Source organism: Pelmatolapia mariae, linkage group LG18 (genome assembly GCF_036321145.2).
Source record: "Pelmatolapia mariae isolate MD_Pm_ZW linkage group LG18, Pm_UMD_F_2, whole genome shotgun sequence".
Lineage (NCBI taxonomy): Eukaryota > Metazoa > Chordata > Actinopteri > Cichliformes > Cichlidae > Pelmatolapia > Pelmatolapia mariae.
This window is the reverse complement of record NC_086243.1, coordinates 32936825-32953537: the sequence shown is the minus strand read 5'-3', so window position 1 is coordinate 32953537 and position 16713 is coordinate 32936825. Positions and strand designations below refer to the sequence as shown.

The window sequence follows — 16713 nt, the reverse complement described above, 5'->3', positions numbered from 1 at the left end:
TTTGGCGTCCCGTCACCTCTCCTCCTCTCTGTGTCATGAACCCAACATGTAATATAAATCTGCCGTGTTTCCGCAGAGTGACGAGGAGGCGGCAGGAATGTGAGGACGCCCAGGCGATGTGGAGCAAACACAGAGATGCTGTTATTATTTTTTCAATCAATAACAGACCGCAGTGCCGCATGGATTCAGCACGGCTGCTCAAACTCTGGATCAAACACTGCATATACTGAAAAAAGGCTGGTAACAATATCTCAGTCCTTTAAACTAGGAATCACATCTCTGTTCTAATCCCGGGAATACACACAAACACACACACACACACACACACACACACACACACACACACACACACACACACACACACACACCTGCACGCTTCAATAGCACATCTTCAAGCTTCACAGAAAAGATGAGGAGGCAGGAAGTCAAATACAGGAACAGCAGGGAGAAGCCAGTCAATTTTCAAAATAAAAGACTACAGGCAGACTTAAATGCTCTGTTTCTGAAACACTCGTGGATCCACCGTGCTCCTGATGATAAACCGGGGAAGACATCTGGAACACTTATGGGGAGCTTATCATAGTAAGTCTGAATCCTCACACACCGACAGGAGTAAAGGAGCGAGTGTACGATACTTCAGGTACTCACACCAGCACAGGTCGCACAGCGTTGTTCATGTTGCCGTAGGCCGCTCGGCCCAGGAGCTCTCTGAAACAGTTCTCAGCCAGCGCTGACGGGTTCTCCTCGCCATCCTGACCCGCCCCCGATGGCGTGTTGGGGTGCCCCGCCCTGCCAGAGAGAGCAAAACAACAACAGAGAGGATGCTTAGAAAGAAAAATTAAAAATACCCCCCCGCGGTGACCGTTTACAAGAAGAAACACAAACACCTTAAACAAGCTGGACTGAAAACAGGAAAGCTAATTATGTACTTAATGTTTAAATGACTGAACAACAACCAAGAATCAATTTATCATATTGAACACAAAAATCTGTACAGGAGGAACGACGCAAGAAGCTTTCAGGCCATGAGGAAGGAAGGAAGGAAGGAAGGAAGGAGGAAAGAAAAAGTACAGAATAACAGGAGAAAAGATCTGAAATGAATCAATCAGAGCAGCTGGGAAAAAAGGAGAAATCAATGAGGGTATCGACCTGCCTCAACCAGAGGGGGGTGTGTGTGTGTGTGTGTGTGTGTTCCTGTCTAGCTATCTTTGACCGAAATCTGCATTCTACTATACTTGTGAGAACCAACAGTCACTTGTGAGGACACACACACACACACACACACACACACACACACACACACACACACACACACACACCGGTCCTCACAAGTTTGAAGGCATTTTTGAGGCTCAAAATGTGGTTTTGGTGTCAGGGTTACAATTAGGTTAGGTTTAGGGTAAAGGTTAGGCATTCATTTTTAATGATTAGGGTTAGGTTAGGGAAACCATTATGTCAATGAAGGTCCTCACTAAGATAGCTGAACGAAATGAAAATGAAACTACTGTAAACAGAGAAGAAACACAGAGTTATAGAAACGGCCAACATCAGCCATGCCCTTCTATCCCACGCGTTGTAGACATTCACAAGCAAAAAATAAGAGCTGAGCAGGAAGCAGTGGCTTTTGATTTACTGGTCAGGTAGCCGCAGCCACAGTCGCGAGTTTGGGTAGTGACCTAAGGAATGAGATCGAAGATGTAAGCAGCAGAAGAGTGCGTGGGCTCAGCCTTAGAGACAGGCTGAGGAGCTCAGAGCAGAGCTGCTGCTACGCCACATCAAAAGGATGCAGTCTGGGTTATTCAGCATCTGAAGGATGAGACGCCCATCTGTGAGACCACATTCTGCAGAGATGATGTCTCTCTGCTGGCTTTCCAGAACAGCTGAAAAGAGGCAGGTCTGCCTGCTATCAACCTCTGGAGCTCTTTTGTCCCGTCTCCTCCCTCCACCCCAACCGGTCGCAGCGGATGGCCACCTCTCCCTGAGCCTGGATCTGAAAGGTTTTTCCTTCCCACTTTCGCCAAGAGCGTGCTAATATGGGGTTTTCTTTCTATAATCGTAGGCTCTTTACCTTACAATAGAAAGCGCTTTGAGGTGGCTGCTGCCCTGCGTGATCAGATCTGTGCAAGGAGCAGAAACTGAAGACATTCAAGGTTTGCAGAAAGAGTCTGACCACTTAAAAGACAAAATAAAGGTGTTGGAGACACTTAAACATACACAGACTTTCCACTTCAGGGTTAATAACACATTTTAACAAGCTTGTAGACCTTTGTTCATTCCCAATAAACCCATTTGTTGCTTGAAATAAACCTTTTTCACTCACACATAAATTTGTAGAAGCAAATGCATCTCTCTTCCATTGTCATAATAAATAAACCTGCTTTCTGCAGGCATGAATGCAGAGCTGCTTTAATAACTGAGCTGCCTTTTCAGCCAAAACTCAAATCCTGACAGACTTTGGTGGATCACTGTCACCTGCAGAAAAAGAAAACAGTCTGAGAAGCAGGAGCCGCAGCCCAGCAGAATGAGTAAATAATAATGAGCGGAAGATTTTGGAGTGTGGCTCTGCAGAGGTGACAGTAAGCCCACCAAGAAATGTTTAGCGCTGCAGCTGCAGCAGAGCGAATTCTGATATCAGAAAATAACAAAAGTAATCCTAATGAGCTGTCAGACGATGACGTCTAAAGCAGGACCGAGATGTGGAAGAGCAGGAAGAGAGGGAGATAAGTAATGTTGTCTTGTTGGTCCTGGACTCTAAATACACGACATAAAATTTGTTCTGCATGAGTTTTCCTGCAGAGCTGCCAGGAATCCACAGTCCTGGCCGGAGACCAGGAGAGCCTCATGTTATGTGTTATATTGATAAAATAATGCAATAGTAAATCATTTCCCAAGCAATAAGCCTGGTCACAGATGGACTGTAGGCAGCCAGCTCTCAGGAGGGAAACAATGCAATTACTGACAGCCCACACGGGCGGTTCAGGGGAAATTAAATGCTTATTGCTTGTTAGAAGCAGGGAAATGAGACAAAAATGAAAATCTCTGATGTTATAGGAGGTGGGCTGTTGTTATTTAATGAAATAGAAGAAACTTTGTTGAAGCCGGACTTTTCCTGATGATTGCCCACTTTAGGAAAAAAAATGTTAAAACATTCCAGAACAAAAAAACCCAGTGAGATAGAAACTCACTTTCAAGCCTCCACGGGAAAAGAAAAGTCTGAAATGATTTACAGCACATGTGAAAAGTTCATGTTTGATGTCCTAGTCTAAAAAAAAGTTTACCCACATTATTATTATTATTTTTTTTTTTTAAATGGTGGCGTTTCGGGTGTTAAACATGGAAATAATAAAGAGCTTCAGTCAATCCAAAAACTCAACTGGGACTAGAAAGAGAGACCACATTTCTCCCATTTTGGCTTCTCTTGGCTTTCTTCATTCAGATCTCGACTAATGAGGCCCCATCATATCTTAAAGCAGCGGGCCCCAACCTTTTTTGCACCACGGACCGGTTTAATGTCAGACAATATTTTCACGGACCGGTTTAATGTGTGGTGGATAAATACAACAGAATAAAATTATACGACCAAGACAAGAACTGTGGTATTTTGTAAATATAATAATAAACGCGAATTCACCGTGTAATTGTGTAACTTAATTAGCAGCGTCCTCCTGAAATGCGCCAACAACACTGAGAGTAACATCTTCATCTCTTCCCCCAAGTTTCTAAAAGTAGAATGGGAGGCAGAGCCTTCAGTTTTCAGGCCCCGCCTCCGTGGAAACAGCTCCCAAGTTTGGGTTCAGGAGACAGAAACCTGCTTACTAAAATTAAACTTAAGACTTTGATTTGTCAGCCGTAGATATTTTTATGCTGTGTGTTTCTTAACAGGACTTTTACTGTGAAATCAGCAGAAAAATCTGGAGTTTTCTGCAGATTTCACAGTAAAAGTCTGGTTAAGAAATAAATATTTTCTGTCCACTAAAACGCTAGAGGCCTTTTAATTTGAAACAGATACTGAGTGGTTTAGCCGAGCTGTACCTCTAACAGAGTGGGAGCCAAACAAAAATATTAAAATAGACCAATTATCATTTTCTTACTCCTACTGTTCTACTATTGTACCAAACAGTAGGAGTAAGAAAAAGACAGCAGGTGAGGTAAATCAGGGTCTATGAGATGAAACACAGAGTTTATGTGAATGATGCAAACATGTTCCTTAATCCTGGTTTACTTTTCATTTCTGAGCTTATGTTTAATGTGTAAACCAGCAGCTACTGCAAGCTTTTGATGTTTGCAGGTTACTCAATGCAGCAGATGAATCTGTGAAGCAATCAGCACATCCTTAAGATCAATGTGTTTGTCTTTACTGGATTTCAGCGGGGTTAGCTAAATGTGAATATTCTAAGGAAAGTCCCCTTGATGCACTGACCACTCCTCTCTTCACTCCCTGTCCTCTTAACCCTCAGCGGTCACTTCCTGAACTGAATGTTAAGAAAGGTTAAGAAAGTTTTCAAGTTACATGTCAAAATGACAAAGTTATGACCGTCTAACACTTTTATCAGGAAAAAAATTCTGTTGTGTGCGTGCATTTAATCAAGAAGTGTGCTCTAAAGAAACGACGGTGGTGTGATTACAAAGATTAAGGCAGTTAAGACAAGTTAGAGGTCAAAGTCGTTTCCAAGGTGGCAGAGAGAGTGTGTTTGCGTGTTTGTATGTAGGTGTGTGTGCTGATGAGCAACACAGGCAGGCAGTTAATCGTGACGCAGGAGGAGGCTTTGTTCGCCTTCCTCTCTGGTTTCTGCACGCCGGGCACGTCCGCCTTCCCCAAGACGCAATTAAGAGTATCCAACGCCCTTGACCGCTGCTTCCCAGCAGCCTCCTGAGGTTCGATTAGAAAGCCGACAACATGCTGCCGAGCCCGAGTCGGGGGACAAAATTATCAGAAGAAAGAAAAATACCAAACAAACAAGCACAACAGCGATTCCCTCAGAGGCCAGAGTCAAACTGTGTTTCAGTGGTGAGCTCTGAGTCACACTATTAAACCGACAAACCCCAACCCTGCAGAAAGACATTTTGTTTGACAGGATGCTGCTGGACCGCAGTGATGCCGAGCTGCTCCAAGGAGGGAGGTCAGCATCCGAATGGGCAGAAAAGTGCAGAACAAATGTTCACCTGCCACTGGAAGATGTTTCAATCCATGGAGAAACAAGTCTGAACTCCCCAGGGAGAGATTTTTGATGAGTCCAGGCAGCCTTTTCCTCCACTTGACCTCCCAGATTTTGAGAAACGAGGCAGACCGACGAGTGAAGCAGAAGAAAACCGGTTTATCAGGAAAAATAAAATGCACATCACATGTTTCCAGCTAAGCTATGCTTCCTGTGATTGAATGGAGCTGCGTGTGATTGCATTCGCATGAACAAAGCAACATGATAAGGTGCCTGATTACAGATGACTAATGATTACCCTGCAGGGAGGTGATACTATCCTCAGCGGACCACCCGCTCTTCATTTCTCCAGCTCTTTTTAGCCAAACTGTCACCAGTAAACTCCTCAAATAACTGCTAACTGCCTCGTAAGAGAAGCTTCCTTCTACTCGATGCTGAACCGTCAGTTTGTACAGACGAACGTTAGCATTTTACTTATTCTTCAAAAATCAGAAAAGCAGAATAAAGTTGGAGAAATCATCTTGATGAACAAAGCATGCAAGAAAATGAAACTTTTATTCCCAAATCCTCTTATTTTCTGTAATAATCCAACATCCTGTGATAAAAATTCAATTTCCTTTTTTTTCCTGTGGAACCAGGGCGATGCCTGCAGGATGTTATAGGGCTGCTGTATAGATCATGCTGGTCTTACTGGCTCTTTGTTGGGTTGTTTTGTTTTGTTTCATGCTGCTAATCAGGAGTGACTCACACAGCCAATATGCATCCAGCTCCCACACCATCTCAGGCATCACGGAGGCAGCGGCAGCCGTTACCCAAGCTGCTCTCACGCTGACAGAAGAAACGTGTTGATCTCAGGTTTGGTGGGAGCTGCTAAGCTGCTTTTCTCTAATCCATGTTTATTGTTTTTTTGTTGTAACTCTGGTTTGGTCTGCACCAGTGCAGACAAACACTAAAACATCAGCTAACTGGGAAACCAGTAGGATGTCTTCATCCTGTATAAAAGTCATCAAGTATTTAACAACAACACCTTTTCCTCAGAACCAGCTCCTCTGAGTAACCAGCTGATTTCTCTGGAACATCTTCTATCAGAAAGGAGAAACTGAAAGGAGGCCTCAGAGTTTGGGAAAGCTTCAGAGGGCATTACAGGCCTTTAGAAGGTATACAAGACCTGCTAAGAGATCAAGTCGAAACAATAAAAGCTCCAAGAGAAAAAAAGAGATTTGACTGAACAGCTTCTAAAAGTAAATGTGTCACATTCCTACATCTCTGCAGACGTGTGCCTCATATTTATGCAGGTATTGGTTTCACATGGATTTTAACACCTGCCCAGAAAAGGGTCGGGTTTTACTGAGATTTGGCAGCCATGGAAGATGGATTGGCAAGAATTCTGCTTTCTTGTCAAAGGCTAATTGAGAAGATACTGCAGCAATTAGCCTCAGAGAAACCAGACCGTAGTCCACGATCTGGATCTGATCAACTATTTTAGCAGTGGGGGGAATAAGTGAGTGAGACCATGTCAGAGTCATAGAAAAATAACAGTTTGGATTTGAAGTTAAGGCTGGCTCATCTTCTCGATCGCTTGGCGTTAGGTGGTCGTACATTTTCTAAGAAAAGGTCAAAGCTGTGTGAGGCCTTTTTCTAGTCTTGATATTGCGATAATATTAAACGTGTATTGTTGTACAGTTTTTGATTGGGTCATGCAAACAGTGACATTGAAACACATGATTGTTATTAGCCTCATGTTCACGTTCTGCACCACCATCATCTTCTTCAGCACAAATATTAGCACAGCTACAGCGTTCAACTGTTTCTCACCATGTAAATGTTGAACAAGAGCATGATGGGAAATCCCAGCTGTTTACAAACCCTTACAGTCTGTGGGTAAAAACCTTTAGTTGGATCCACAAGTTTGTGCACGAGGACATTTTTGTAGTTTTGGGTCCGATTTAAAATCCCCTGTGGTGAAGTTCAGCATTTCAATTCAAGGTATTAAATAAAATTCCCCATTTTTAGTAACACCCAAATAATTCCCAACCTGACTTCTGACACAGATGTGAGGATGCACCAGACGTCAGTGTTTTATAAGACTTTCAGAGTCTTCTAGTGGATGGCAGCTACAAGACGAAGGCTCGTCAGTTGGTCTAGAGCCTGACATGAATATTCCCTCAGCAGTGATGTGTAATTACAGCAGCTAAGAACACTTACATCAGGAAGGGGGATAACATTAACCAAAATTCAAAGATGAAGCCTGTTCCAGTAAGATGCTGACACATTAGCTTTGAGTATCTGCTGATGCTAAGTACCAATCTGATACCGGTGTTAAATCAATAACTTGTATTCCTTACTGTGCGTCAGAGACTGGGCATCTACCACACAGTGAAGCTGAGCTCACTGGGAATAGGGCAGATGTTTCATGAGCAGCTGGACAGATCATGAGTTTTGCAAACTGATGAGCACCTCTCTAACATCGCAGGGTTTTTACTTCACGATATAAAAGTGCATCGAACTGTTGCTGTGAAACGGTGCTATATGAATAAAACTCCGCTGCATGTAATCCAAGTAAAACGGCTCAGAGATTAAAAAACTCAGAGATTTAAATTCTTCCAAACTTTACCAAACTGACTCCTCTGCATATGGTCAAGTTAAAAAAAATCTGTGTTAGTTTATTTACTATTTTATTTTTATTATTTATTTATTTATTTTTTAGCTTGAATTAATTAAAAAAGAAAAAAAAGGTTAAAAAGCATTTTTATCACTATAGTGATGATGTTTCTTTGGAGAAAGGTCAAAACCTCTTTAGGCAGTGCCATTCTTTCCTGTATGTCAGGAAAAATGTAACGTGACTCGAGTGTGGCTGGAGTTCATGATTTCATAACTTTAGACTCGCGGTTCAGTCAATCTACCCCAAAAAGGACAGATTAAAGGCAAGAGTCAGACTTAAATATTTAACTAGGTGTCCTTCATGTTTAACCTCACACATCCTACCTCGCCTCCTTCAAAGAGCACACTTCCAGCCTCAGATCCGACTCGGGGGTTTCTGCTCATTAAGTCGCAGAAACGACTCGAACGCTGCCATTACCGCAGAGATGTTTCCCCCCCAGGACAGCGGGGAAGGAAGATATGCAGAATAATTATCCCAGGAAAATGGGAAGGTGCATTTCCATTTAAATGGTGAAGATAAGGTTTGGTAATTGGACTGTTAGGAGCAGGAAATAAAACTGCAGAATTAAACACGAGAAACAAAGAGAGCACGACGGTTAAATAGAGAGACCCGTGTTTCACGGTGGTCCAGCAAAGCTCGTTTCTTCAACAGAAGACGTTCATCTCAAGATCAGCATAATTAATTAAAGCTAAACTTTAAAATCTTAAAAGTGTACCTAAAAAGCGTAACGTGTTCACTGGTGATTTCCTGTTTTTCAAACCATTCCCTGTAAACTTTAGAGGTTGTTGTGAGGAACGTCCCAGCAGATCATCAGGTACTGAAACAGTCAGACAAACGTCCGTGCCATGTTCAAAGTCACTTAAATCTTCTTTCTTCTTCATTCTGATCCTCAGTTTTGGTTAGATACGTGTTCACATGCAGTTGAACTTGAATGACCCCTGGGTATCCTGCTTTGAATGCTTGGAAGTAACCTCCCACCATCACCTGTGGGTGACAGGAACACCAACCTGTCCGAACAGCAGTGAGAAACCAGCCACAGCGCTCTCATTCCTCCACATGTGCTGGAAGGGAGGGAGCGAGCTTCTAGTGGGGCTTTAGGTAGGAAAAGAAAAAACAGGCAAGAGAAGGAGGGAAAAAAGAGTCAAAGGGAGGCAAAAAACAGGTCCAAAAATAGCATTTTGTTCACATGGAAACCACACAAATGAGAAAGGAGAGGTTTCTACAGAACAGAGCTCAGGTGGTGAAATCAGGAGAGAAGGTGATAAAAATGAGAGGGTGAGGAGGAAAAGCGAGGAGAGTAAAGAGATACCATCATCTGCTTAATTTAACTACTTCAGTTCTGGGTTAATTTTCTTATTAAATATGTGACAGAAAATGTCTGAAAATGATCAAAGCACTATTTCAAAACAAGGAAAGATATTTGACGCACTATTATCGTACATTTCAGACATCTTTTCTTTTTTAAATCAATAACTGTCTCAAAGACAGAGGAGCAGATCAGTAAGGAATTAGAACGAGACAAAGACACCAGAATTAAGCTTTGTGCTCTGTCATGTTGATCTTTGCAGTGAAGGCACAGCATCACTCCCAGCCCGGGGAGGGGATGAGGAGCAGAACTAAGCTCCTCAGCACGACATCGGGATTTCCTCCTTCACCTGGATACAAGCCTGGATTTGTGGGCCGAGTGAATAAAATGAGGTTTGAGGTGTGTGGGAGGCGGTAATTCCTCCGCTCGAGTTCAGGTAAAGGTTTGTATTCCTTCGGCCGACCTGATGATCCCGAGCGATTTACGGCAGATCCGACAGCAGGATTTACTTTGGATTCTGACTCTCCAGGCGCTGCGGGCAGAATTAAAGACGTCAAAGGTCCAAAGAAGAGCGAGAAACACAGAAAACCGGAAGAGTTTGTTAGAAAGCAGGAAGAAGAAAACGCACCGACCAAGTAAACACAAGCCAAGATCCTTCGGTTGCTCAGTGTGACCAACGGTCATATTTTGGGTTGGTATTACAACGTTAATCTTATCATGTCCAAGTTCCTGTCAAACTGAATAAATCCTCTTGTTCTGAATGAGGTGTGTTCCTATTAAAAGGGAGTTCTTCCTCCCCACAGTTGCCACGTGCTTCTTCACAGGGGATCATTTGATCGTTGGGGTTCTCTACTCTAAAGTACTGAGAACAGCATGAACTGGGAGCTCTGGGTCTTGTTAGCCCTTTCTTTGTCACACTGGTCCATACGTGGAGGAAAAAACTCTCAGGCCTGATTTAGACTTCTGCGCTGAATCTCTGTAGAGCGATGATGTAACCTACGTAAGCGGTCGACGTCGTTGTCAGCACTCATGCTTGTGTGTTCACCCCCAGCTCATCCCTTAGTGACGGCCGGTCGGGACCTGTGGGATTTCCAGTACATGAAGGCTCTCCGATAGAGTCCAGCCGGAGTCCTGCAACTAGGACTGCGCCATAACACACCATCCATATTAACCCTGGGTATATTTTTGCATGATTTACAAAAACATTATTAAATGAATAAACGATGCAATGATGCCATGCTGATATAATTTTGAGGTTATATTGCCCACGCCTACCTTCAACATATGAAACAGATGTAATGAGAGTAATTACAGTTTTCACACATCACTGAAGGCCGAAATCTAACGCAATCTGAGATCTAACACAAATTGTGCTGCACGCCCCCATCCGACACTCATGAGGCCCCAGAAGATGATGACAGCGTATCGTTTGCATTACAACATGATGAGAAGGCTTCCTGGCTGGCAGCTGTTGGTGAATCCTTTTCCACTAAATACCAAATCAAATTACGCCTCTAATGACGATGACCTATAAAACCTGCACACACGTCTCATCAGCTTGAATGAATCAGATCATGCTAACCGTTTCTCCAAAAGCAAAACCGCTTCCCAAACTGTCCTCGTGTGAGGGTTCAGAGTCGCTACTCTTCCACGTTTACCCAACAATACGTTCAGGAGGAGAGCAGGAATGAAAGACTGTGAAAGCAATAAATCTTGCGCTGTCCCAGGACTCTGCTCAGATACGATAAGAGAAATGTTTAGGAAGGAATAAAAGCTGGAGGGAAAATGGAGTTATGATGAGGTGACACGCAGGTACAGATTTGTTTCCTTTCATAAAAACCTGCCCTCGCTGCTCCATTTACTAACTCCAGTATTTTTTCTCTGCCTGTCACTTTGTAACGAAGGACACGTCTTTTTTTATCCCGTCTTCGGATTCTTCAGCTGATTAATGAGCTTCAGATGAATTTTTGGCACAAATACACCTGAAAGCTGGTAACTGGTTTTAATGTTGCTGGTTATAATTAAAAGCACGGTCAGGATTTTGATCTTTCATCTTCATGTGCACGCCACAAAAGACAGTTCTGCCAAAAATGCTCAATTATAGCTGGTGAATTGTACAAAAACTGATCTGGAACTCAACAATAGCCCGACTGAGGTCATAAATCATGTTTTCAGTTTCTCTACACTATGTCTTTCTTAATGCTGCATGATTGGTGGTTTTGTGTTTCCTGCTGAAATTCCACCTGAAAGTCACACACAGTTGAGTCTTTTTTCAAACACTTTCAAATTATCAGCCACCAGGGGCGCTGTGGAGTCTATCTAGTGTGGACGTAATATTGACATGAAAATATAACTAATAATTAGAGCTCTGTGCACTGAATCATACCTGTTATTAATCTCTGTCTCTCTTCCACAGCATGTCTTTATCCTGTCTTCCTTCTCTCACCCCAACCGGTCACAGCAGATGGCCCCGCCCCTCCCTGAGCCTGGTTCAGATGGAGGTTTCTTCCTGTTAAAAGGGAGTTTTTCCTTCCCACTGTCGCCACAGTGCTTGCTAACAGGGGGTCATATGATTGTTGGGTTTTTCTCTGTAAGTATTATTGTAGTGTCTACCTTACAATATAAAGCACCCTGAGGCGACTGTTGTTGTGATTTGGCGCTGTATAAATAAAACTGAATTGAATTAATCATCAACTAACTCTATTCAACAGGTCAAACATTACTGGGAAACACAGACCTTACAACAGCTGGGAGGTTTCTGTGCTGCTGTGACGTTGACTCTGTGTGGGTGTGGCCTACCAGAGCGCTCCTTTGTTTGTGAGGTGTGTGTCGTGCTTGCTTTCTCCTGCTCTGTGGAGAGGAGGGTGGGGTTTTTGGTGATTTAGTTTTTTATTTAGTCTTTTGTTTGGTGAACAATTTCTGGGTTTTGTTGTATTTCCTTTATTTTGACAGTTTTTTGTCAGTTTGTCAGTTTTTTCAGTTTAATTATTAATAACAGAAAAAAACTTTACTTTAACAGAGACGTGCTTTAACCTGGAGACAGAATCATTTGATTAAAGATAAGTCCGACTAGAGTTTCTGTGAAAGCTTCATTAACACCAACAAGGCAGATGTTGACAGATGATGACAACTGTTAACTTGGACTACAAACAGTAGCAATAACAATGTGACACTAAGGATCAGTTCTACAGCCGTGAGACAAACACTTTCAGTCTAGTTAATACAATCTGAGAGAAGATCATTTAATATTTTAGCTGTTTTTATTTTATTTTATGATTAAATTCAAATGTTTTATATTCTCTGTATCGCAGGCAGAACAATGAGCTGCGTTAAACTGCTACGAAGCATAAATATTAATACTCACTGTGAAACCAGCAGAATCTTAAATACCACAGAACCAAAAATTATCAACTGATTATTGAATCTGGAGTCTGTGAATCTCTGTTGCTTATATCAGCTCCAGAGTCACACGATAATTTTCTACCGGAGTCTCTAATGCTGTAAACCGGAGAGAAACCAAAATTGTGGCGTAAACCAGTTTGTCCCTCCGGTTCAATAAAAGCCCCTCTAAACTCTAAAGAAAGCAGGAAGCATACTGTCAGATACAGCTCGTGTAAAAAACGGTGACACTGCCGCTTTAATCCTGACAAGGCTACGACATGCTTCATGTGTTGGCCGGGTTTGATGGAGTCTGTGTTGTCGAATGTTGTCGTCCAGCTGGTTCTCAGAGTGGATTTGACAGCTTAAAATCATCCCGAGGATCACAGCAGAAAGCGGCAGGATGTGAACAGAGGATGAGGTGGATCAACGCCTCAAGCACACATGTACGAGGAAAAGATGGCGACTGAATGATAAGCAACCAGACCTGTCAGAAATCCTGTGGATTAGTCTAGAGCTGAAGTCTAACACCACTTTTAGTCAGACATCCAGTTTAAAGCTAATGACTTGTCTGCGGGGTCACGGGCAGCATCCTCATCAGAGATACACAGACCTCCCTCTTCCCAGCTCGTCCGTGGGGGCACGTGGGCATTCCCAGTCAAGAGACCCAAGTAAGCAAACTTGATTTCTACAGCACGTTTAAAACCAAAGTGCTTTCACTAAAACAGAATAAACCGGTTCCTAAAAAACTGACGGTACACGCCTTCACAGAAATCAGCCGTTTCCAAACGCTTAGATTTGGAAACAGTCGCTGAGGTTGTTCGTCTGAGGTCGTTTAGGTCATTCCACAGAGTCGGGGCAACAGCAAAGATGATGACGACTGACTGAGACGCAGACCTTAATGATTTCAAGGGAATATGTGGACACGCCGTATCTACCACACATGCAGGTGAGAGACCGCGTAAGGCTTTAAACACAAACAGCGCCGCTTTAAACTGGATTCTGTAACAGTGCAAGGCTGCAAACACAGGAGTGAAGTCGTCCAGTTTAGATGTAATTAAGGAATGCATCATCCTTTCCAGATGAGAAGGTTTTTGTTTGTTTGGCGACTGCTGAGCTGGAAGAAACTGCTCTTGATCACTGCATTTATTTGTCTGTAAGCTTGTGCCAAAGTTTTGAACCTGTGCTTTATTTAAAGCAGTAAAAAAGCCCTGATTATCCTTCAACCTCTCAGTTAACATGGACAGCCTAACTGGGTCTAACCCAGGGCCTCCTCCTGGAACACCCACCCAGGAGGTGGATGCCCGAACCACCTCATCTTGCTTCTTCCAGTGCAGGAGTGTCGGCTCTACTGCGAGTCCTTCCCAAACGTCTCACCCTATCATTAAGAGAGAGCCCTGCAGCTACGACGCACTGCGCCTTTAAACCTCTGAGGCCTCAATCATTCTCCATGATTTGCAGATCCTGTCTGATTGGAGAGTTTTTGGTGAAGGTCACAGCTGAATTGTGGGATATGAGAGCTGGCCTCACAACAATAACACTCATTCCCGCGTGTGCAGAAAAGTTTGATGCTGCAGGAAAACTAGTTTACTTTGCTGATTGCCTGGAGAGAAAAGCAGCAGCTCAGCATGTATAATTGATTGGCAGTTTTTGTGTGTTACTGTGTGGCCCATTAAAAAAAGGTCACCTCTGAAATAGAACAGCTCTCACCTCAGAAAATCAAACATTTGCCTGAGAGACAGCCATTGCTCCAGTTCCATATTCAGGGCAGGGAATAATGAGTCACGGGAAAACAACGCACGGCAGGGAGATTTCGGTTTGAGGCGAGCGCATGGCAGCTTTGGCATGTGTCGTACCTGTCCAGGTCGTCGCTGTCCTGCATGTTGAACAGCATGGATGGGATGAGTTTGTCCATGTGCTGCGGCTCCCAGATGATGGCCTGCAGCTCGTCGTTCACCGTCTTCCTCACCACGCCCTGCAGACCTTTGATCCCGGCCACACGGATCCTGACGGACACACAGCAGAGATTAGAGAGACTCAGAGGAAGGGAAGAACAAGGCACACATCCAGCTGTGGACAGAAGTTTACATCACTCATCACAGGCAGGAATGTCATGGTCATTTTGGGCTTTTAATGGTTTCTATGAAGCAGCATTGAACAGCACACACCATTAATGACTTTAAAAACAAATCTGGGTGCACAAGTTTGAATTTATTTCGTCGAATCCACACAGGGTCAAATATATACACAGCTTTTTATAAGTGGTACTGAAATTATATCTTTTAACTTGAAAAGGCCGAGGCCTATTAGCTTCCCGTTAGTGTTCATGATCGACTACAGGTGCTAGAGTTTTACCTGGTCATGGACAAACAGCTACCAGACAACATCACGGTGCTTTTAGGAGGTGCGTTTGAGCTGAAAATGTCTCTCAAATAACTCACTACTAAAGACTAACCTTCCAAGTTCTTCCCTCAAATTCCAAATCTTATCTCATTTCAGAGGAAAAACATCCAAACCTTTGATTTAATCTAATTTTCTGCCTGAGAAGAGGTTCAACAGCCTGCGCAGCAGAAATGTTCAGGAGCAAAGTGAGGCCGACTTCACCTTTTACTATTTTGTTTTTGGACACGGATAACTCCATGAGCAATAACACAAAGAACAGCACTGATGACCTTGCCTGAGGACTAATCTAATCACTGCCACAGAAATCCTATTTGGGAATTCCTCTCCACCTACAGCCGACACTGCTGAGTGGAATAATAAAACACTGAGGAAAAAAAAAAAAGCAGCGTCAGAAATCAAACTGTTTATAGCTCAGCGGTGGCGGCGAGGTATAGAGCACACTCAAAAATAATCCCAGCATCCCCTGGCTCTCACCGCACCACCCACCCTCAACCAACCTGCAGCACGCACACACCCTCATACATACAAATGGAGATAAAAGATCCTTTTTATGCACAAATACGTGCAGACACCTCGTCGCTCGGAGAGGTCTCAGCTGCTGCAGTGAGATTTCAGAAACTCTGGAGGAGGGAAGTTATCTTCACAGTGAATGAGACAGAAGTCTCCAGGTATTGTTTTAATGCAGAGGGTGAGCGCCCCGGCGGGGAAAGCATCTTCTAACGTGCTGTGTGGTGTCACAGCCTCACCGCCGCTGCCAAACCAGCTATTTTTTACCCTACTTACAATAAAGATCTCAAGCAGAGAGTTTCTCAGTTTCACAGTAAAAATGCGAGTGCCTGATGTCTGCCTCTTTTTAAAATGTAAATCTCTGCATCGTGTTCATGAGTGAGACGAGGACACAGCGGGACACTGATGGAGAGAGTAATGTGGATGTTTTATCTTCTATTGTGGTAAAGTCTAGGGCTGTGATTCTCACTTGGGGTGCGAGAGGTCCCGGGTTCAAATCCTGGACGAGCCCCCAATTCATGTTACGATATTCCTATCCTCACCAATGAACAATGAGCTCTGAGTAGTGACTGAAAGAATCAGATCGCACATACAAGTGATGGAAAAGGACTTCCTCACAAGGGCGCCTGCGCTCACCCTTAGAGACGGGGGTGAGGAGCTCTGTCATTCAGGAAGAACTCAGAGTAGAGCTCCTGAGAGTGGGCATCCAACCAGGACGCCTCCTGGACACCTCGTAGCTGAGGTGTTTCAGGCATTTCCAATGCTGGGCATCTCAGGCAAGACTGCTGCACACATGACCTGGACCCGGATAGTGTCTGAAAACGGATGTAATCCTTCCCTCAACCTGAAACTAAGAAATTAGCTTAAACAAAGTAAAACAAAAATCCCAGACAGGAAACGGAGCAGCTGTTGGTGGAGTCGAGTTCTTTCATGTTTTAATCAGAAATGTTTTTCTTTTTGTTTGCGTTTATTGTATTTATAGTGTTTTATGTTTTGTGGTCCATCAAAGTCTTTATATCTTGCTAGTTTGGAAGGTGCCTGAATCTGCACTGCAGTATTTTTATTAGAGTCATTAGAAAGAGTGCAGCTTTAAGTTTTTGCATTAGCTACATCGTAAGCTTACGTAAGCCTTACTTGTCATGTCCCCTTTTCAAAGGTACAAAAAGACTCAGCTTGAGGCTTCACAGCGAGACGTCGTAAAACACTGAGCAACATCACCTGGACTACATCTGTCTTTTATATACAGTCTGTGGATCGGCGTCGACTTTTTTCTCCCTACTTGCAGCTCCTGCTTGTTTCTT

General features: G+C 43.4%; 1 protein-coding gene across 6 annotated transcripts in view; it reads right to left on the bottom strand.

Moving 5' to 3' along the window:
• efr3a (EFR3 homolog A (S. cerevisiae)) overlaps window positions 1-16713 on the bottom strand; it is a 109386-nt gene that overhangs the window by 42140 nt on the left and 50533 nt on the right. For all 6 annotated transcript variants that reach the window (XM_063462081.1, XM_063462082.1, XM_063462080.1 and 3 more), the window contains 2 exons: window positions 14359-14508; window positions 649-789 (listed from right to left, as the gene is read on the bottom strand). In XM_063462081.1, the coding sequence (XP_063318151.1) occupies window positions 649-789; window positions 14359-14508 (291 nt within the window). The remainder of the gene's footprint in view (window positions 1-648; window positions 790-14358; window positions 14509-16713) is intronic.